The following is a 23,352-nucleotide window of genomic DNA, read 5'->3' on the forward strand; positions in this document are numbered from 1 at the left end:
TTTTTTGGTTTTTTTGAGACAGGGTTTCTCTGTGTAGCCCTGGCTGTCCTGGAACTCACTCTGTAGACCAGGCTGGACTCGAATTCAGAAATCTGCCTGCCTCTGCCTCCCAAGTGTTGGGACTAAAGGCGTGCACCACCACGCCTGGCTCTTTCTTTTTTTAAGAAAGAAAAGCAGCAGGCTACTGTGGTTTCATCAAACAGCAAAGGCTCATGGGAAAATTTCAGGAGTCAAAAGCCTTCCCTCTGGATTGCTTCAAGCCCCTTTCCCAAGTTGGCATAGTGTTTGGCTCTTTGACTTAGGTTTTCAGATTAGGTCAAAGGCTTGCCAGGGGGCGGGGCAGGGGCAGGGGTGGGGCCTACCGTCTCCATGGAGTCGTCCACAGACATGAGGGTCTGTAGGCGTTTGCGTTGTAGCATGTTGGTGAATTCCATGTGAATGGGCTTCATGGGTCCCGTGTAGCGCATGATCCAATGCTTGTCTGGGTTGGGTGCATAGTTGTAACTCGGTGTGCTGGTGGCAAACAAAGGCAGTCAAGACAAGTGCCATGAACAGCTCACTCCAGTTGGGGGCAAGTGGACTGGTCTAAGGTGTAAATGGGAGGGAGCCACCTTCAGGAGGTGGTGGAGCCTTAAATGGACGTGAATCCCCCAAGTGCAGAAAGCCAGCAGCTTGGCATGAGTCTTTCTTTGAAAACTTTCTGGTATTCATTCATCAACCCTTTCAAAGAGGCTCCAGTTGAGAGCCTTCTCAGGCCCAGAACTGGAGGTCCACTTCCCACCCCTGCATTGCATTTATTGACTTCCCAGCCCTGGAGCACACAGGTGGCTGTCACTCTGGTAAAGGGAGGATTGCAGGTAGGTGAGCTCTTTGCATTAAGTCTTGGTTTGAGAGAGCAAGAAATAGATGTAAAAATTAAGTATGTCACAGTTGTGCCTGCAGGGCCCACACATTCCAAGAATGTCCACCTTTGGGACACAAGACATGTTTTTGATTCTTTGTCACAATTATTCTTCCAGTTGTGATTAGGTCGCTCTTTGAACTAAGTGGGGAAGGTCAGGAGTTCAAGGCTTGCTTGAACAGAGAGGGACACCTTCTCTGGGGAAGACAAAAACAAAAAACACAAAACAAAACAAAAAACCACAAACTGTAAATCTGAACCTAACCCACTGGAAGAGGACATCGCTCTGCCATCCACTGGGTCTCAAAACATGAGCACCCAGTCCCCTCAGGTTCCACCCCTACCCCAGTAAGCTGAAATTACAGTCAACAGTTGAGTTGTTTCTTGCTCGAGACAGACAGGCTAATCAGAGTGGAGTCGGGAGGGGGATGGGGCTGTGTGAGGCAGAGGAGGGGCGGGTTTTCTTGTCAGAACAGCCAGTGCTCCCCTGGCACCAGCTCGGGCACTGGCCCTACCTAGGGACCTCGGTACTCTGTCACATGTCAAAAGGTCTTGTACAGAGATGGCACCATGGTAGCTTGCAGCAGTCCAACAGTTAGGAAACTGCTACTGTGTGCTTGCGGGGAAGCCAGGGCCTCAAGACTCCCCAGCTCCAGGCAGCCTCCTGCTGCTAAATCCCTCCCTGTACACATGGTCTTTGATTATGAGAAATGCCCATGTCCCGCGTGCGGCTGGCCCAGGGCATGACCTGTGTGTAGAACATTCTTGGAAGCGTGCCTCCTTGTCTCAGGGAGCTAGAAGGGGCTGCTGGGGCTGCCTGTGTGGTGGCGGAGCCACACTGTCAGCTGGACTATGAGGAAGTCACTCCGTGACCCAACTTAGACACCAGGATGCAATGGCTATCCCTGACTTCACTAGGAGGCCTGTCTGGCAGGCTCTTGTGTGGAGGGTGGTGAGGGTGGCCATGGGAGCCAGTGAGTGACTCCTTTCACTCTGGAAGACTATGGAATCAGAAGCTAGAGAGCTGCATCCTAACTCAGGACCTGGGCCAGCCAGCTAGTCACCTGGCCCAGGCTGGGCTCCTCAAATACCTGAAGAGTGTCTGGGTGTCCCCAAAGATCCTTCAGTTGGCCACCCCTTTTCCTTACCCAAGGTGATGCACAGAGGTGACCTCCTTCATATCGGCCAGTGGGACCCCTTATACCATGAGCCTCAGAGTAGCAGGCTGTGATGTCATCACAGCCCCTGTCTTCACAGATCTTGGGAGGGCTTGCTCCTAGATATCACATGCTGGAAGAAGTGCTGAGGGCTGCCAGGTGTATGTGCACATGTCTGTGCGGGTCTGTGAGCTTTTGTAGCTGTATGTTCACCTAGTCATGTGTGGCTCTGTGTATCTTTGTGCTTGTGTGTTTGTGTGTGCATGTGGTTGCTTTGGTGGTGTGTGTCTGACTGTGTTTACCTGTGTTTGTCTCTGTGTGAGTTCTTTTGTGACTGTTGTATATGTCTGCATGTGTATGGTGTGTCTCTATATGTGTGCCATGTACATGGATCTATACATGCCCATGCATGTGTCTGAACATGTATGTTTGTATGCCTGTGTATATGTGCTATGTGCCCCACGTTCCTACGTGTCTATATTTCATCATCTGAAAGTATGTCTGCATGGGTGTGGCATAGTGGGGGGAGGAGGGTTCTGGGAGGACGGAGGGAAGTGAGCAGGGCTGTTGGGAGCTCAGTAATGCTTGTTACAGCCCAAAAAGTCTGCTCCAGGGGCAAGGATCAGGATAGCTTGGTGAGTGAGAGATGCCCACCAGAAGGCCCTGCACGCCACCATTCTCCTCTCCTGGACCAGCTACCCTCCTACAGAACTGTTAGGAGCCACTGTCTTCCAGGGGCAGGAGCCTCCCAGAGCCACCGTAGTGGCCTGGAGAGTCTCTGGGCAAGCAAGCCTCTTGCTATTCATTGTCAGAGTCTGTAATTTCACTTCAAAGGGACAGTGCAGGAGAAGGCAGTGTCACATGTCACACCCCTCTGGTAGGAACCTGGCCCAGGATGGAGCACTGCTGGCCTCTCTCTCTGGGAAGGAGGGTAGAGGGCAGTGGGTGAGGGCAGCCAGGCAGCCAGACACTCTATGGGGCTCTCAGGGTGAGGGTAGCCCACTGCTCCCCAAATGTGGTTCATTATTTCCTGTCTGCTTCTCCCTGAAGTCCAGGGATCAGAAGGCTAACATGCCCTGTAATTCCTCCAAGGGTGGCACACTGTCAGGAAGTCATTAGAGCTGAGCCGGGGGAGGGGAAGGTGGCGCATTCTGACCGTAATGAAAATTAAACACCCTGGATATTAAGGAGGAGTCCAAATTACCCTGTCCTTGCTACCCCAGAATGTCACAGCAAGGGCTGCTGAGTGCCGCTGCTGAGCCTGAGGTATAGTCTGAGGCCAAGAAAAGCCAGAATATTTTCCAGAAAGCTGTACTAGCTAACAGGGTGGTGGTGAGGTGGAAAGCCTGGGTGGGGGCTGGGTTTGAATCCAGGTTCTGTGGTATCGCAGCTGGGTGACCTCTGTGTTTCCTCGTCTGTAAAATGGGGACACTAAGTGAGACAGCAGGAAAGGTGGCCTTAATGACCCTCTTTTGGTCTTCACACTCCTATGCAGGCTTCTCTGATGGCACAGTGAGGTATGTGCCCTGTGCAGGGAGATAGGATGGTGGCTTCCATCTTTGCCTCTTTCTCTTTCTGGATTGAAGGATGGAGAGGCCCATACAGCTAGAAGTAAGATCTGGGTCAGGACGTCAGCTCACTGACCCAGGCTCCTAGCAACAGGGTCATGAGCTGATGTGTGTTTGCTGTTTGTTCAATGGTGCTAAACTTTGGAGTCATTTGCTATGTGGCAACAGAGAACTAGTACACCAGGGTCACCATGAAGATGTGAGGTTTTCCATGGCCAGTAGCTGGTGTAGCCGTGGACCCTGTGATGGTGTTTGTTGGCACCCAGGCTGGACTTGCCGTCACCTAAGGACTGTGCGGGTGGTTCCAGAGAGATTTAATTGAAGTGGTAGGAACCTGCCCGGATGTGGGAAATACCACCCCATAGACTAGGGTCCTGGACGGATGGATAAGAGTGTCAGCGTTCATCTCTGTGTCCTGACTGCAGATGCAATGTGACCAGCTGCCTCCTGCTCTGGCCACCATGCCCTCCCAGCCATCATGGGCTGGACCCTTGAACTGGGAACAAAAGTCAATCTCTCCTAACATCCCCCTCTCAGGCACTCTGTACAGGCTCCGTTGGACATAAACACAGGCTCACAGGGGATATGCTAAGCCTCTGAGTGTGAGGAGATGAATCCCAGCCAGAAGGCATCTGCTATGGGCTAGGGACAGGCTGGCTGGTCTGTGCTGCAGAGCCGCACCTGATAAGCAGCCGGTCTCCCAGGATCTTTGTGTGCCTTAGCAACTGAACCATCTCCCCACATCGCTTCCCCTCATATAGCCCAGGCTAGCCTCAACTGTCTACATAGCTGAGGCTGGCCTTGTACTCTTGACCCTCCTGTGCGGGCCTCTCAAGTGCTGGCATGGTAGCTTTTGGGTCCTTTAACCAGGAACGTTTTAAGGAAGGTTCAACTACACTGCTGATGTCCCATTGTCCCTAAGCCCTGACGGACCCTCCCAACCCCAGTGGAGGCTGAGGCTTACATGTGCTGGGATGCATTGGGGAAGAGGCGTGAGTACTGGGGTGCCGAGTCCTCGGGGCCGTGGGGAGCCGCGTGGCTGATGACCATGAGCACGGGCCTGTGGGGGTACATCTTCTTGGATGTTCGGAAGAAGCTCACACTGTCATTGGTGATGAGATCCGTGAGGTAATCCTGGGGTGGGAGAAATGGGAGGATGGTGAGGACTGGGAGATTTACACCGAGTGCTCCCTAGGTGCCGCACACTATGCTGGGCATCAGGGACAGGGGTATGACCATGGTTTGGTCACTGCCCTTAAGGAGGTGATGGCAGGAGAGAGCAGAGAAGCAAACACAACACATGGCTGCCATGACAGTCAGTGTTCACTGTCACCTTTACAAGATCCAGGATCACCTGGGAGACTGACTTGGCCACCTCTGTGGAGGGGATTATCCTCATTGCTTTAAATGAGGTGGGAAAACTTGCCCACTGTGGGTGGCGCCATTCCCTTGGCTGGAATCCTGGCCTGAACAGACAGAGAGGGGAACCGAACAGCCCCGGCATGTAGGCATTGCTTTTGTCAGGGTGTCACAGAAACAAAAGAAACAACACTCGAGGTTTGGCAAAGGAAAAGAGAGCAGGAGAGAGTCGGGAACATGGCGGGAGGGGCAGCAAAAGAATAATGATACCACAATTGAGTGTTTATGGACCTCTGAGAATGGCCATGGTAACAATCCTTCTTTAGAAACAAAGGCACAGAGAAATCAAGGTGTTCTGGGTCACTGTTGAATGTTGGAGTTCAGACTCCAGAAACTGGGCTTGGGGACATCATTTAGCTGGAACAGTGAGGGGGCCTCTTTCGGGAGGTGGCATCTGAGTTAACTCTAGCAGTGGAGCGATGGGAAACCTGAGAAGCAGCGCTGGAGGATGCTCAAGCCCACACATCTAATTAGGCACAAGCGTCCTCTCCAAGGCCATAGGGTGAGCTAAGAGTAGGGTTCCCCTGGCTCGGGAGGCGGTGGTGGTGGCCTGGGGGGTGCACAGCTTACCGTGGAGTAGTCCGAGCCATGTTTCTCCTTCACCCCATTCCGGCAGAGCGTGTAGTTATAAAAGCGGGAGTTCTTAAGTAGGCCGACCCACTCCTTCCAGCCGGGCGGCACGTATGAGCCGTTGTACTCATTGAGGTATTTTCCGAAGAAAGCTGGAAGAGATCGGGGATCAGAGGTGAGCAAGAGAGCAGCCAGCCCTGGCCTTGGCAACCCTCAGTGATGCTGACTGACTTCGGTGTTCACAGCCAGAGACCAACACACCCCTCTGCCCTTTGGCAGGAAGGGGGAGCCCAGGGCCCCTCCTCACAGAAGTACATGTGTACGAGTTAAAAGTCTATAGTAGGGTCACAGGGAAGAAACAAGGGACTTGAAATACAGCTATAGAAATACTAAAACAATTTACAGTAGATAATATGTCCTTTAAAAATTAAGAGATCAAGCCAGGCGGTGGTGACACACGCCATTAATCCCAGCACGTGGGAAACAGAGGCAGGGGAATGTCTGAGTTCAAGGCCAGCCTGGTTTACAGAGTGAGTTGAAGGACAGCCAGGGCTACAGCTTGTCTTACAAATAAACAAACAAACAAGTCAGTGATTCCTATGGATGTTAAAGCCCTGGACTCTGGTTTGCGGCCGTGAGCGTGGTGGAAGCAGACAGGTTGGTTTCTGCTGCCGTAGGTCAGTGAGAAGAGAGCTCGTCCCTTTTTAAAGCGGTGCTTTGAGTAAGGATGGCCGCTATGGGCTACTGTGTGTGCATGCTTAGTCCCCAGCCGGTGAGCTGTTTGGAAAGACTAGAAGGTGTGCCCTTGTCGGACAGAGGAGGTCTGCTGCTGCAAGTGAGCTTCGAGGTTTCAAAAGCCCATGCCAGGCTGTCTCATCCCCTATGCCCGCTGCCTAAGGATCAAGATGTAACACTCAGCTCTTGGACACTGTGACCAAGGTAACTCCATGTCTGCCTGCCTGCTGCCGTGCTCCCCGCCATGGTGATCTGACACTGTCAGGCAGCCCCAGTTAAATGCTTTCGTTTATAAGAGTTACGGTCACGGTGTCTCTTCACAGCAATAGGGCAGTGACTAAGACACCCCTTGTTCAGGCTTAGGGGTGCTCTAGAGTTTGTATCCCCCTGTCCCAGATAAATTGACAGCACCCCAAGAGTTGATGGAATGGGGATCAACTGAGGTTCTTGAAAATAGCTGGGGGGGGTGTCAACTGGCCCAACACTTTGGAATCTCTTTGGTGTCCTCTGTCAAACTTGAACATGGGCTCTGATCCAGCCGTTTGAAACTCGAGTATTTATTCCAAAGAACAGCATGCAGTTGTTCATCAAAAGTCACCCAGGGCCAACTGACAGTGGCACACTCAGAAAGCAAATAGAAACAGGTTCGTTAGCTGGAAGATGTGTGGATGAAGTGGAATATAGTTATATAATAAAATATGGCACAAGGTTGTGCTACATTTATGAGTGTGGGTGCATGTGAACAGTATAAGACATAGACCAGATAGAGAGACATTCTGTAAGACTCTTTCCAGTGATATTTTTAAATGATCTAATTTAAATAAATTCAAAAGCTGGGCAGAAGAAATCTATGGAACTGGTGGGTGTGGGTGCAGGGAGGGGATGAGGTTGGAAGGGGCTGGAGGTTTTTAGCACTACACCCCTGCTTTATTTCTTACAGAAACATAGAGCCTAGCACCCCACACACCCCCGTGGCCTCGGGGGTGGGGCCATCTGGCCACAGTGGATTTCTGTGTCTGTATTGGTCAACAATGATGCCTGCCATTAATAAAACCACAGCAATCTATATTAACCAGGAGGGGAGACCCAGAGCTTCTCCCCGGGGTAAGGGACAGACTATTCTGTGCATAGGTTATACCCCAGTCTTCTATTTCCAGACAGGGACACCAAGGTCCCAAGTCACTCCACTATGAGCAAGGCCAGCCCAGGACCTTGACTGTCTGTGGTAGGAGGGTAGGATAACTTGAGAGATTACTGATCGGAGCTGTGCCCTGTGACTGTGGAGCAACCAGTGGGTGCTGGTGCAACTCTCAAAATAAGAGAGAGAGATAGGGAAGGAATTGCTTGCAGGGGAAGGCAGGAGGGGGCTGGGCTGCTCTGGGCCCAGAGGACAGTGCTGGGCCCTTCCACATGGGACCTTTGAGAACAGAGCTAGCTCTCTCTCTCTCTCTCTCTCTCTCTCTCTCTCTCTCTCTCCCTCTCTCCCTCTCTCCTCCCCCCCCGCCCCCCCGTACGTTCAGGAAGCCCAAATGCCATCAGGAAGAAGCCAGGCCCTTCCACTGTGGCTTTCCCAGATCCAGGCTGGCTCCCGAGCTTGTCTGTGCTGGTTCAGAACTTCAACAAGGAAGAAAGTAATAGAACACCATCACTCCTCCCCCTGGGCTAACTAGAGGGGGTGTGGAGAGATGCTAGCTAGTGAGAGCATGATATTCTTCCAGAGGACCCAGGTTTGGTTCCCAGCACCCAAGCTGGGTGGCTCACAATTGCACACAACTGCCTCTCCAGGAGATCTGGCACCCTCTTATGGCCATGGTGGGCAATTACACTCAGCATATCCTCACATTTACATATATATTATAAATAAAAATTTAAAATATATTACAATTAGAAATAAAATTAAGCCGGGCAGTGGTGGCGCACGCCTGTAATCCCAGCACTTGGGAGGCAAGGGCAGGCGGATTTCTGAGTTCTAGGCCAGCCTGGTCTAACAGTGTGAGTTGCAGGACAGCCAGGACAGAGAAACCCTGTTTCAAAATATTAAAAACAAACAAACAAAGTAAAAAATATATATGCACAGGGATGGAAAAGCCTCCCACTTGAAGCCACTGAAACACAAATAAGAAAACAGAGCCCGCTGTCAATAAAAACCACAGTGACAGCATATGGAATTGCTGATGTATGCTAACAGCCCCAGGGCATGTGTGGCTTCTGCTCCGCTCAACAGCCTTTGTCATATATTCCCAGTGTGGGTTTGTCACCTACAGACTGCACTCCGTTAGGGTTTGAGTCTAAAATGTGTTCCACAGGCGCAGATATTTGAACTTGACCTCCAGCAGGTGGCACTGTTTTAATAAGTTGTGTAAGCACAGGAACATGCAGCCTGGTTAGCCAAGTGGACCGCTGGGGACAGGCTTGAAGGAACATGTTCACAGCCCCCGGCATGCCCTAAATGATACCTAGGGCCACAGCTTGTTCAGCAAGTACGAGTCAGCTCTCACTGTGCAGATAAGAGAGAGAACCGGAGGACACTGGCTGAACCTCCACGGTGGCACTGGGTTTCCTCCCAGTTCTTCTGGGTCCCCAGCTGGAGATCCCCAAAGATCGAGGCCAAGGTCTTTGTGATGCTGGTGTGCTCCAAATGCTGAGAACTCTCAGTGTGTGGCCAGGCCAGCTGGCTCAGGGAGCGGTGCTCTTCCCTGCCCATTCATCCTCCGTACCAGAGATATCAGAGGTCTCTCGCCCTCTCTTCTCCCCAGTCCTAGACCTTTACGAAACCCAGAAAGGCATTATTATCCAGGCTCCACAAAGCTCCAGAAATCAGGGCTTCAGTCAGAGGCTTTTAGTGCCAAATTAGATTTTGCTCTCATTTGATTAGATTTCCCGAGGGCAGTTTTTAAAATGGTTATCCCGGCACCAGGAGAGGTGGGAGAAACAGATTAGCGTGGGCCGGGGGCTGGGAGTTGCAGCCAAGAGGGAGAGCGAGCTGGAGCGAGGGCCAAGGCGAGAAGCGCAGCCCGGATCATAGCTGGAGCTAGAAAACCTGTACTCTGGGAGCGGTGGTGGCTGAGATGCCCATGAAGGAGGGGCCTGGGGGCTGGCGCTGGGGAGAACAGTTTGGCATCGGATGAAGACTATGGCAGGTCAGGAAAGGCCAGAGACAGCGTGCAAGCTGATGCCTGTCCCCAGGGAGCAGGGCTGGACTGATAACCTCTGAAAGGGTATGTAGCAAGCTGCTCCTGTGAGCCACGTCTAGGCCTTACAGTTACGGTGGAGAAGAGATGTGCACATTCCGTCCTGACTGTGGCCTATGATTCCTGGCTCTGAAAAGATGCCCAAGCATCTAGCTCCCATAGTTTATTTACAAGTGCCCTCTGCTACGAGGTGCAGCCTGTCAGCACAGGGCATAAACAGATTGTGTAGAGGGCAGACTGTGTGGACGGGACATCAGGATCAAGGGTCAAGTGTGTCCCTTCCTGCACAGTCTGCGGTTGACACATTGCTACACAAGCCATTCAGTTCCCGAGTGGAGAGCCGTGTTGCCTCAGGCACCCAGTGTCAGAGCAGTCACATGTTCTATAAAGTAGATGTCACCAGAGCGAGCTTGGTGACAGAGAGAGGACTCTAGGGAGACACGGCAGGCACAAGAAACGTACAGGGGTGTCAGTGCTCCTGAGATGCCACTGGTAGCCGAGGGACCTTAGCTGGAGGCAATCCTAAATGATGTCAGTGAAGAGAAGTGGGTGGGACAAAAAATAACGGACACCCGTGACATAGGGACCCAGGGGCAGCTTACAGATCGTAGGGGCTGTGGAGGTGTTGTGCAAACTGTAGACCTTTTCCCAAAGAAAGCGACACTGCCCGGCAAAACTCTAAAAACTCCAAACAGGACAGGTAAGATATCGCAGTGGGTTAAAGCACTTGTTGCCAAGTTTGACACCTGAGTTCAGTCCCTAGGGTCCATGTGGTAGGAGGAGAGAAGACACTCCTGAAAGTTGTCCTCTGACCTCTACACATGCAGGTGTGCACGCACACACACAAATAATGTAAAAACAAACAAACAAACAAACAAACAAACAACTTCAGATCCATCACCTCCCAAATCCTCACATTAAAGGAACGCATGCAGTAATCCTCCAGCAGTGAAAGCTCTCTGCCCTTGGCAAATCTTTTATTCTTTTTTTTTTTTTTTTTGGTTTTTCGAGACAGGGTTTCTCTGTATAGCCCTGGCTGTCCTGGAACTCACTTTGTAGACCAGGCAGGCCTTGAACTCAGAAATCCACCTGCCTCTGCCTCCCGAGTGCTGGGATTACAGGCGTGCACCACCACGCCCGGCTCTTTTATTCTTTCTTTACTTCCTGAAATAGGGTCTTGCTATGTATCCCAGGTTGACTTAGAACACTTGATCCTCCCACCTCAGCCTCCGGAGTGCTGGGATTACAGGTCTGAGACACTGTGCCTGGCTCTTTAGATCTCTTGATCTATAATGGAGACAATAATGTCCCTCTCTGGATGCCTGTTAACAGTGGTTCCTCACGTGTGTGAGGGATTCCAGGGCCGGGGGAGATCAGAAGCTCATTCCAACTCCCTGATCACTCCGAGACACAGCTTTTCCAGACCACAGGCCCACACGCAGAGTCTGAGATACTCAAGCCGGTTCTCAGGTTCCTTAGACCACTCAGTTTGACATAATGATCTGTGGATAGTTATCACGCCCTCTAGTCTGGGATATCGTGATAAGAAAACTAATCTAGACTCGACCAGCACGTCTGCACTTGGTTCTGAACACTTCCGACCCTTGGTGGTTGAATTCGGAGGTAGAACCTGGAGAGACGGAGGCTGGCTGCTCAGGTACATTGCTTAAAACCACGACACAAGTAAGTTCCTAAAGTTACAATTATCATCATAACAAGCATTTATCTGCATCCTATCAGCCTCTCGCCTGTTAGCACCTGGTTTAACTGACGCCAGGTATGGGAAATCACCTGTGTGCTCACCTTCCTCCATGAGGGATCAGGCCCCCAGTCCTTCCCTCTGCCCTGTCCATGGCTTAACATTTGAAGCAGGCAAGCGCCTCCCCTCCTGGCTGTCTCGCTCCACTTGTCTGCGTTAAGGGCTGCTGGGGAGCCATTCGCCGCCTGACAGGAGGCCCAGACCCTTCTGTTATCTCTCCTAGCTCTGAAACAAACTCAAATGGCCTCATAACAATGTGTTTGTGGTCTGAAAAAGCTGTGTCGTGCGGCGATCAGGGATAGAAATGAGCTGGCTGGATGCCTGGCATCAGAGAGCCTGGGAGGCATCGCTGCGAGTCTGAGGGCAGTGGAGGATACAATGGGAATCTCAGGGTAACTGTGTGTGGTGTGTGCATGCATGCACACATGTATGTGCAGGGCTGTGTGTGTGTGCGTGTGCATGTGTGCACGCTCCCCTTTTACCCTGTGCTGCAGGAGGCATGTGACAGAATGGATAAGAGCAAGCCTGCAGAGTGACCACATCTGTACTTTGGACCTGTCAGCCCCTCGCAGAACATGTAGAGGGCATCATCTCCCTGTTTCCTGACAGCTGAACACCAGGGTTTACTGCTGTGCAAGAGGCCAGGCACCTACTGAAGGTGAGATGGTGACAGATACATCCTGAGGTCTGCTGCAGGGCTGCCTGGAGGGCTAGCTCAGCCTGCAGGCTAGTACAGACCGTTCCTCCCTCCCTGGTCCCTGGCCATCTGGGTAGAGCTGTCAACAGGGCTGTTTCAAGGACAACAGCAATTTTGGCACAGGCTCACCCTACACCACCTCCACCCACATCGAACATTCAACAAAACTGGTAAATAACAGCGAAGGAGGCGAAGTGTTCCGGAGCGGACCCGCTGAATCACACGGTGTGCGGCTGACATTTCATTAAAGACTTATTCGTGGGCAGGTCCCTTCCATACTGTGAAGTCAATTCACTCCCACATCCCCACGGTTTCCTCTTTCTTGGCCTTCTTTCTTGTAACCCTGGACAAGCCACAGGTTCTAACTTCTGTGCCTCGGTCGCTGAGGTCCCTATTGTCAGCCTACGTGCCCTGCTGTGTCCCTGGAGCCCGGGAAATCACCTTCCACCTGTGGTTCACACTTTGAGGTGAGAGACCTTAAAAGCAGAAAGGGGTGTTCTGTCCCAAGAAGCGAGCAGGAAACCATTGTTCAGGAGCTGTACCCAAGTTGGTGGCTCTTTTGAGCCCATGTCAGCCCACTGGGTAAGACAGTCCACAAAGAGAGAGAAGTTTAGGGACTGGGGTTTAACTCATTGGTAGAATGCTTGTTTTAAATGCATACAAGACCTTTCAGGGGAAGGAAGAAGGGAGGGAGAGAGAGAACATGTGCACATCTTATCCACTCACCTCCATACTTCAGCCTCCCTCCCCTCTTGTCTCCTCATAGAATCAGTCATCCACAGATAGCCAGAAGGATCCTCTGAATTCAAGACCATTGACTCCATTACAGTGGCTTGTGCTTGGCTCACAGGGTCCAGACCTCCAGCATTTTAAACGCCCCAGGACATTTACACCAGCTGCTCCCTCTGCCTTGGACACTCACCCCTCTGTCGTCTCACGGACCTGCCCCTTCTCCATGTGACATCTGACCCAAGATGACCCTGCCTTCCCCTTTGCCTCTGCACTCAGGGTCACTTCTTCCCAGTTTCTCTGGGATCACCCCACTGAGGCACCCGCTTTCCTATATGTTTCTCCCCTCCACCAAGCATGCAGGTCCAGAGGGCACAAGCCTATCTGGACACTGTGACCCCAGTGAGCACCTGCCAAAACTGGGTATGTGATGAGCCAGCAGCTGACAGGATCGATATGGCTGAGGTATTCAGGCCGCACAGGCCGTGATGCACATGCCCTGCGCAAGGGCAGGTACCGTATTCTAAAGGCATTCTGGGGGCTGGAAGGATGGCTCAGTGGGTAAAGACATCTGCTGCCAACTCGATGACCTGAGCTTAGTCTCCGGAACCCATGCAGGGGATGGAGTGGACTGACATCTGTGAGGCATCCCCTGTCCTCAGCCTTCATGATGTGACACGCGCACATGCACACACACACACACACACACACACACACACACACACACACACACACACGGAGTAACTAAAATAAACCCCAAACCAAACCAAACCAGAATCCCAAAGGCTTTCTATTTTAGTATCTGTAAGAGCACTGTGACAAGAATGGGGTGCAGGGGAGGGGGGTGTCTGTCAGCCGAGTGCAGTCTGTGTGCAGGGTACTATGAACTTGAGTGGGGCCAGTAGGGGTGTTGCTACCTCCCTGGGGACAGTGATGAAGTTATGTCTGTCACGATGTGGGTACATGTTCCAGGCACTGTTAGGTAGAGGGGAAGGGATTACAATCACATCTCCCAATATTCACACTGGCCTATAGTCAAGAAGGGTGTGGCCTGAGAGTCTGAAGGTCCTCGTTTCCACTCAGAGCATGCAGGCCCAGCTAGTCTCAGGCAAGAGCCTTCTACTCTGCCTTGGTGACTGCGCCTAGCCAATGGGACAGTTACCAGTGTGGCCACAGTCAGCTCATAGGAAGAACACCAAAGAAACCAGGGTCCCGATTCTTTTAATGTGTGTGTGTGTGTGTGTGTGTTTCAAGAACTGAAAACATTTGTCTGAAACCAGATGTGACTGGTCTTGGCCTAGAGTCTCCTGGGACAAGGAAGGGACTGTCAGGACGTCTGCCCAGAGAGACACATCTATCTATTAGCAGAGACTGGTGATGGAGGGCCCAGCCAATGACAATAAACAACATTCCCCAGGGGAATGGGGAAGGTCGGTGACGAATGAGGCAGAACATGGCAAGTCCAGCCTGCCAAAACCAGACTGTTCAGCTTCACACTCGAGGGCTCCGGGGAACAGAACGGGGCCGTCACCCCACACTGCAGCTCCCTGCTCCAGCTGTCGCTGCCTCTGCACGGGCTTTGCTGGTTTCAATGGACTCTCTGGTTTTGTGCTCTTATTTCCCTGCAAACTGACTCATTTGACACTAAGCAGGTTTCCCAGTATGGCCTCCCATCTGCCCCCAGTCTGCTCCTCACCCAGCGCTGTGATCAGAAGGGCCACACCTTGAATCTCTTTCTCAGGCCCCAAACTGTCTCCACAGCCTGGCAGCTCTCTCTGTCTAAAGCACAGGTCCAGGCTAGGACCCTCAGTTTCTCTGTCTGGAGGTGGCTGGAGTCCCCTCCTCAGCCCTCCTGCCTCCTCCCTCGGTCCCTCCTCCATGGTGGCCAGAGACACTCTCTAAGCCACCAGTCTAGATCTACCATACTTAGCAAACCCCATCATCAGCTTCATGTCACACTTGAACAAAACGCAGAGTCTGGTCAGCCTGTAGACCCCTGCGTAACAGTCTCTTACTGGTTACAGACTCGGTTCCCCAGCTCTCCCCTCAGTCCGGCAGCGCCTGTTCTGCCCCAGGTCCTTTGCCCTGCTGCTTGTCCTGGAAAGACCTTCTCTACTGCAGATGCTCTGGCTCGATTCTTCAGCTTTGCCAGAGGTTTGCTGGGTCACCCCCGAGGGGCCTCTCCTTCATGACTTAGTTTCTTCATGGGATTGTCAGCAATTTACAATTTTTGTTTCAGTTTTTTTTTGTTGTTGCAACTGAACTCGAGTATCAGCTCAAGAGGCAGGAAAAGGCTCTCTTGTTCTGTTTCTTCTGCATCCTGTGTCTGGATGACAGTCCCACGAGCAAGCCCTCAAACCCGTGGGGGGTGTGGTTGGGCAGCAGAGGGGTGAGAGCCCCTACAGACACCAGGCCACGGAGGCTGTGGGCACTGGTTTAATGAAGAGCCTGCAGGGCTTCGAGTCTGCCTTTTGCCTTGGCCGTGTGATGTGTGGATGTTGAATCTACAGGGACACCATGGCAGGAGCAGGCCTGATCAGGAGTAAGGAGAGCAGGTGTGGAAATGCTGAGGCACTAGTTGTTCACTGAGGTGGACGTGATGTGGGCAAGACACAGGGACAGGGCTCAGGGGGAAGGCGAGGGGTAGATGGAGGACTCTGGCCACTCTAGTGGCATGAGATGGCTATGGGGTCTGTACTGGTTAGTTTTGTGTCAACTTGTCACAGCTGGAGTTATCACAGAGAAAGGACCTTCAGTTGAGGAAATGCCTCCATGAGATCCAACTGTAAGGCATTTTCTCAATTAGTGATCAAGGGGGAAAGGCCCCTTGTGGGTGGGACCATCTCTGAGTTGGTAGTCTTGGTTCTATAAGAGAGCAGGCTGAGCAAGCCAGGAAAAGCATGCCAGTAAAGAACATCCCTCCATGGCCTCTGCATCAGCTCCTGCTCCCTGACCTGCTTGAGTTCCAGACCTGACTTCTTTGGTGATGAACAGCAGCATGGAAGTGTAAGCTGAATAAACCCTTTCCTCCCCAACTTGTTTCTTGGTCATGATGTTTGTGCAGGAATAGAAACCCTGACTAAAACAGGGTCTAATATATTCTAGGGAGAGTTCTTTTCTGTGAGACCAGACTTACCACGTAGCTCAGGCTAACCCCATTTTGAAATACTCCTCTCTTAGCCTCCCAAGTGATTATTCTCGTGTGCCACAGCAAGCAAGGGAGGGGGTTCTTTTCTTTCAAGAGTAAAAGAAAAAAATTATTTCATTTCTATATGTGTGTGTCTGTGTATATATGCATGTTTGTGTATATTATGTGTATGTATATGTATTTGTGTATATGAATATTTGTATGTATATATACATGTATGTATGTATTTGTGTATGTCTGTATGTCTCTATGTACATGTATGTATGTATGTATTATGTGTGTACATGTATTTGAGTATATGTATATTTGTATGTATACATGTGTAAGTATGTATGCGTGTATATATATGTGTATGCATGCATGTGTACATGAATGTAATGTTGTGGTAGAGATCAGATCCTCTGGAGCTGACTTACAGGCCTGACCTGGGTTCTGGGAACTGAATTCTCTCTGGTCCCTTTAACCACACTGAGTCATCTCTCCAGCTCTAGGGAGGGTTTCCTAATCTGCTGGTTGGAGCCAGAATTCAGGCAGTCTGTGAACTTGGGTGGGAGAATTCATGTGTGTTTATTTCCTTTAACCTCTAACTAGCATGCCCTACTATCCTGAGGGAAACCTACACACTCCACTGACAGAACCTGGACTAAGGCACCAGTGACCTATCCCAAGACAGTCACCATGGATATTTGAAATATCACTTCTGGTACCAGACCTGCCCACCATCAGTGATGCAACCTGGAAATGTGGAAAGAGGCACACATGCCAGTTTCTAAGACACTTGGATGTAACTGGCTTCCTTTGTGACTCTGGGCATCTTCCACAACTTACAGCAGCGTATGGAGTGCGTGTGACTTCTGATTATCCTGTCACAGGAAGGAAGCACACCTCCCCATTCATCAGCTTCCTAGAGGAGCTATTTTGGATAACGGTGTCACCTGCATGCTAACAAATACCAACCGGAAGATCAGTAGACCCAGGAATTCAGATCCCATCCCTGGTACCTGTAGTTCTGGAAACATCCTGAACTGGGTAGCTTTGACCTGCTGCCATTGGGTTTGGGGACTATGGGTTGAGGGGGGTTCCTGGTCTGAGTGTCAGAGACAATGCCACTAGGCTGGGGGATCTGGGGAGCTGAGCCACAAAAGAAGGTGGCCTTTGACAAAGTCCAGGCTGCTATAGCTATTATGTGTGAGAGGCCACAGGCCTGAAGTCTGCAGGTTTTTGGCAGACAAACCGTCTGGGCTGAGGAGGCAGGGGTGGAAGTATGTTAAATAAACCTCCTGAGTCCCACTCAGGCTAGGCCAAGAGCTTTTGAGAACTGCAGGTGGCTCTGTGTCACTTAAGGCTGCCGCTCTCACACGGTTACCGTGGGGCTCTCTTTGTGTTTGAATGGTGAACTGCCAAAGCACAAGATAAATCAGCTCGCTACATTTGGTTACATTCTGGACGCTGACATGTGAGAGGTAAGTGAGACAAAGGAAGATGGAGGTGATGCAGAGGGTCAGAGGCTGCCGAAAAGCAGCCTCCCTGGTTAAGAAAGATCTCTGCTGCCTGCCCGCCCTCCCTCTCTCCCTCTCTCCCTTTTTTGAGGCAGGGCACCTTGCAGCCGGGTCTGTTCTGGAAATAGCTGTGCCACTAAGAATGACCTTGAACTTCCGATCCTCCTGCCTCTCCCTTCTGAATCCTGAGAGTCCAGCACGTGCCAGCATGCCTGGTTTATGAGGTGCCGAGGGCTAAATCCAGAGCCCTCCACACAGCTCCCGACTGAGCCACATCCCTAGCCCCACCACCACTAGGTTTCAGTGGTGGATGGCTGTTTTCTGTCTCTGCCTGGCAGGTGTTCAGGTACTCACCTTTGTATAACTAGGACTGGGTAGGGGGTGGTAACTTACTCCCCATGGAAGAGTGGGGATGGCTCTGGAAAGTTCTCAACAGCAGGGGAGTGGGTGGAGTGTGTTTTATACAGAAGCAAGTACTAAGGTGCCAGGGCAGGGATGACCGTACCACAGAGAGGGCCAGGTGGCCCGCGGATGAATGGAACAGAAGAGCCAGAGGCAGGAGAGAATAGAACAGGTGAGCCCGACAGAGAAGGAGCTGTGGGTTTATCTCAGGAGCTCAGAACAGCCAGGGGAGGGTTTCAATCAGAGTGCGGCTTTTCAAGGCACCCCCTGTTGTCCTCTTTGGGGAGTAGGGGTGGTTGGCTAGTCACCAGGGGAAAGAAGGGCCAGGCAGCTCACCAGGACTGAGGGCTGAGCCCTTTCTAGGCTCCTTTTTCCTACCTGCTTGTTCCGAGTGGGACTGTTGCTATGGAGAGAGCTTGGGTTGCAGAGGACCCCAGGGCATCAGGCCAAGGCTGGGCAGTGGGTGCAGGGGACCTGGAGGGGGTTGGTTGAGTTTCTAACTGAATGCAGGCTTCAGCCTCCCCTGCCAGACTCAGGCAGCTGTAGCAAATGACAGAGTCCATTCATTTCCAGAAAACCTCGTTAGCTGGGAGGGAGGCTAGCTAGCATCAGGGAGAGGCTCTGCGGCCTGTTGATTCACTATCAGGACAAACTGGCCTTGAACTCTCAAACCTGCCTCAACTTTCCGAGTGCTTGGATTATAGGTGTGCACCCCCACACCTTTATGAAGTGATGTGGATTAAATCCATGGCTTCCTGTGTGCTGGGCGAGTGCTCTCCCCACTGAGCTATACTGTTGGCCCTTTCCCTTTAATGTGTGTATGTATGCCTGTGGTGTTTGTGTGTGTGTGTGTGTGGTATTATGTGTGTATGTGGTGTATTGTGCAGGCGTGGGGTGGTGTGTGTGTAGTGTAGTGTCTGTGTGTGGTGTGGTGTGTGTGTGGTATGGAGTATGTGTGTATGTGTGTGCATTCCTCTGTGTGTGTGTGTGTGAGCATTAGTATAGGCTAATGTCAGATATCTTTTTGGATTATTCTCCACCTTATATGCTGAGGTAGGGTCTCCCAAATGAACCCAGACTTCACCAGTTCTACCAGCTTGTTCCAGGGATTTCATCTTCTTTGGAGACTGGGTTACAGATGGGCGTTCATACCCCGCCTTTTACCAGGATGCTGGGGATCGGGCCTGGTCCTTGTTGGCTTCCCCACTAAGCCATCTTCCCAGCCCTCTGCCCTCTCTTAACTGCAGATGTGCAAAAGGGTGGGGCAGAGGAGCAGACAATCCACAGCAGCCTTTACAGCAGGCCTGGAGGATCCATCAACTATAGGCAATTCCCATTACCTCAGGGACCGTGACATATCAGACCCCTCGGAGCTGCTCCCAGAGGTGTCTCACCAATGGCCCTTTCCTATAATAATGAGTTTGCCATATTTCCTCCCAAAAGGAATTCACAGCCAAAAAATAATTTCCTATGCCAGTCATCTCCCAAAGTTGAAAGAACATTAGAACAGCAATCTTCAAGAAAAATAAAAGCTGGGAGATTTATAACAAAGGGAGGCTTCAACCGGAAACGTCTCTGGCACATCCGTTAAGGAGACATGAGGTGGCAGTCAGGTGCCAGCAAGGAGACAGATTCCCTGGGAGGCTGCTGGTTCCCAGCGCAGGCTGGTGGGTGCGTGGCATTTGCAATTCAAATACTGGTTGCCCCTGCCATCAGGGACAGAATTTTCAGAAATAAGGAATCTCTTGGAAAAGTTTCACATTCAATTATAACAGCTTTCCTGTCAGATCTAATGCTAGGAAACTTTGAGCACATTTATAACTCTGCCAAAAACCTAAAACCAACCAACCACCACCCACAACAACAAAAAAAACCCCTTCCTTATTTATATAGAAAATAGACTCAGATTCAATACTCAGAACAATAAGCATAAAATAATCCCCACACACAAATGACTTGGAGGGTAGTGTAGAAGTCATGTGGATTGCAGAGGGTCCACCAAAGTCCCTTCATTCAGGATGCAGCTAGCATCCTGTATCACTGTGTTCATGGATTTGACCCATAGGGGGCGCCGTGCTTCCTTGAGAAAAAGGCTTGCAATTAAGTGGTCTGAAGCCTAAGAGGCCCTCCCTCCCATGAGTTGGCGTGAGTTAGCCTCCTTTTTGCAGAGTTAAAACCCAGTAGGCAGGCATGGAGGCACGCAGCTGTGGTCCCAGCACTGGGGAGGTACTAGTAGGCGCATTGCAAGTTCAAGGACTGCCTGGTTACCTAAGAAGACCTTGTTTCAAACATCAAACAAAACATGAGCACTTTGGCTTTGGGCACTGAAGCTTTTCTTCTGTCCCATGTCTACTGAAGTCAGACCTGAGGGTGGCTCTGGAAGGGAAAACAGTGACAGGTGGGGGGTTGAACACGTGAGCCATATTGTGACTCCCCAGATACCCACTCTGATCCTGGTACCTGCACAGTGAGTGACCTTATCTGAACCCTAGCTTCTGTGATCAAGTTAAAAGAAGTTAAAAGAAGTTTACATTGATCGGGTCAGGGGGGAACTGCAGGCCAGTGCTGTCAACGGGGAAATCTGGACACAGATGCCTGGATCTGAGAGTCATGAGGAGAGAGAGGCAGAGCCTGGGGAGCCTGGGATATGGAGAGCTGAGGAGGCTGGAACAGAAGTCCCCTGGGGACAGCCGATTTGGGATGTCAGAGGAGAAGCATCTCCTGCCTTAAGCTCCTGGGTTGTGGCTCTGGGTCTCTGCAGTTCTCGGGAACCTGTGTGTGGCTGAGCGAGGCTGAGGGACAGTCAGGGATCAGAGGGACACCTGGACCTCCCCACCCCCATACCTCATCCTCAGGGGACTGAGGACACACACCTATGCTTACTCCACTTTTTCTTATTTGTGTGTGGTGTACATATGTATTCATGCATGTACATGTATGTAAGGATACTTGTACATGGGAGTATGGAGGAATATCCAGTATCTTCCTCAATCATCCAGCCCCCCCCAACAGTTGGCAACTTTTATATATATATACACACACATATATATATATACATACATATATATATACATACATATATATATTTATCTCTGTGTGTGTATATGTGTGTGTTTGTGGGGGTGCGTGGGTGCAGCACATGTGTGGAGACCAGGGGACAACTTTCAGGACTTGGTCCTCTCTTTCTACTGTGTGGGTTCTGGGGATCAAACTCAGCCCATCACATCGGGCTTGGTGGCAAGTACCTTTACCTGCTGAGCCATCTTGCTTGCCTCTCTACCTTAGTGTTCGAGCCATCTCTTACTGAACCGGAAGCCCCCCAACTGGCTAGGCTGGCCGGCTAGTGATTCCCAAGGACTCTCTTGTCTCTGTCTCCCCAGGGCTCGTGAGGCAGGAGCTGCCATGCCTGGCCTTTTCTGTGGGTCCCGGGGAAGAAACTCCTCATTCATTGATGGCTCTGCAGACAGAACGGTCTCCCAGCCCCCACGCTTCCTCTCCCTCCCAGGGACTTTCACCTCATGAATTTGTGGGACCTGGTCACACCGTTCTTGGGGTGATACATATTATGGGCGCTGGGCAACTTACCCACGTCCTAACACTGCTGTAGAGAAGGGAAACTGAGCAACAGGGAAGCGTCCCAGCTCACAGTTACAAGTAATATTAGAGCGCGAGCCCGGGGGACTCACTTATGTAAATCTTTTTTTTTGTTGTTTTGTTTTTTTTTTTTGGTTTTTTCAAGACAGGGTTTCTCTGTAATAGCCCTGACTGTCCTGGAACTCACTTCTGAAGACCAGGCTGGCCTTGAACTCAGAAATCCGCCTGCCTCTGCCTCCCGAGTGCTGGGATTAAAGGCGTGCGCCACCACACCCGGCTATGTAAATCTTAAAAGCATTAAAAGGTTAGAGACTAAGGGCTTAAGGGGATTTGGGGACTTAAAAAAAGGATTAATTTTATGTGTATATGTGATCTATATGTATACACGTGCACTGCATGGATGCTTGGTGCACATGGAGCCAGAGAGGACCCTGGATTCTCTGGAACTGGAGTCACAGGGGATTATGAGCCACTGGCTGAGTGCTGAGACCCAAAGCCAGGTCCTTTGCAAAAGTGTCAACCGCTCCTAACCACCGAGCCATTTTGTTTTAGATCAGAGGGTCTCCCAACCCACGTGTGGGTAGAGACCCCTTTGCCAAACCTCTACCTCCCAAAATATTTACATAACGATCCCTAACAGTAGCAAAATCACAGTTATGAAATAGCAACAAAATAATTTTATGGTTGGGGGTCACCACGACACGAGGAACTGTATTAGAATGTCACTGTGTATGAAAGGTTGAGAACCATAGTGTCAGACTGTCTCAGGTAGCCGAGGCTAGCCTCAGACTTTCTACGCAGATGAGGGTGAGCCTGAACACCTGGTCCTCCCGCCACCACGTCCTGTGGGCCGAGAGCACAGGTGTGCTGCCATGCTTAGCTCAACTAAAGGACATTGAGCCGGATCTGAGAGACAGATGTGGCAGGAGAAGCTGGACCTTCAGTGGGCTGTACGACCCAGGCAAAGCCCAGACAGACCCCCATGCCAAGAGGTAAGTCCTTCAGGGGAGGTTCCAAGACTCAGGGGGCAGATGGGGACTCTGCAGCCACAGGCCATAAGGGTCATGTGCGGGTGGGTGGGCACACGAGGGGCAGCTGGACCGGGAAGAAGAGAGCTGTGTGTGCACACTCAAGTGTGTCCCTGTGTGCACTCCGGGGAAAGGAAGCCGGCAGCAGACAGGCAGGAGGAAGGCCAAGGGCAGAGAAGGCTGCCATTGTGAAGGTGGGGACAGCTGCACCAGGGTCCAGAAAAGCATCCAGGACAGCTGGAGTCTCCCCTGTGTAAGCAGAGAGATGAAGGAGAAGCAGCCCATGCCAGGAGAGGAAGTGATAGGGGCTGATGTGTGAACCCATCCAAGCACCTACTGTGGGCCAAGCTGTGTGAACCCATCCAAGCACCTACTGTGGGCCAGCCAGGCTGTGTGAACCTATCCAAGCACCTACTGTGGGCCAGGCTGTCTTGGGCCTGGGAGACGCAGGAGGGACTTGGCAGTTTAGAAGCCAGACAGTCAAGAAGCCATGTGGGAGAAAGGGCCAGAACAAGGGTTAGAGGAAGCAAGAATCAGGGCAGGGAGCACAGGCTGGGGAAGGCAGGGAGCACAGACAGGTCGGGGAAGGCTAACAACCCAAGGGACCGCAGAATAAACAGACAGATCCTGCTGGGTGGTGTCAGGCTTTGAAGGAAAAGAAAATGAGTAAGAAGATAGGGTACTGGGGTGTTCACAGAGGGTCCACTGAGGAAGGGACACAGGAACACAGATCTGAGGAAATGCGTGCAAGTATTGCATGAGTTTTGAAGATTCTGCAGAGCAGTGGTTCTCAACCTTCCTAATGCAGTGACCCTTTTTTATGGTGGTGACCCCCAACCATAAAAATATTGTCACAGCCGGGCGTGGTGGCGCACGCCTTTAATCCCAGCACTTGGGAGGCAGAGGCAGGCGGATTTCTGAGTTCGAGGACAGCCTGGTCTACAGAGTGAGTTCC

The 23,352-nt window shown here is 51.4% G+C and overlaps 1 protein-coding gene across 6 annotated transcripts in view; it reads right to left on the minus strand.

Moving 5' to 3' along the window:
* Positions 1–23,352, minus strand: part of Sulf2 (sulfatase 2) — an 81,564-nt gene that overhangs the window by 15,253 nt on the left and 42,959 nt on the right. For all 6 annotated transcript variants that reach the window (XM_021157065.2, XM_029473492.1, XM_021157066.2 and 3 more), the window contains exons 4-6: positions 5,616–5,767; positions 4,591–4,760; positions 363–513 (exon numbers count right to left, since the gene is read on the minus strand). In XM_021157065.2, coding sequence (XP_021012724.1) covers positions 363–513; positions 4,591–4,760; positions 5,616–5,767 — 473 coding nt within the window. The remainder of the gene's footprint in view (positions 1–362; positions 514–4,590; positions 4,761–5,615; positions 5,768–23,352) is intronic.

Source organism: Mus caroli, chromosome 2, assembly GCF_900094665.2.
Source record: "Mus caroli chromosome 2, CAROLI_EIJ_v1.1, whole genome shotgun sequence".
Taxonomy (NCBI): domain Eukaryota; kingdom Metazoa; phylum Chordata; class Mammalia; order Rodentia; family Muridae; genus Mus; species Mus caroli.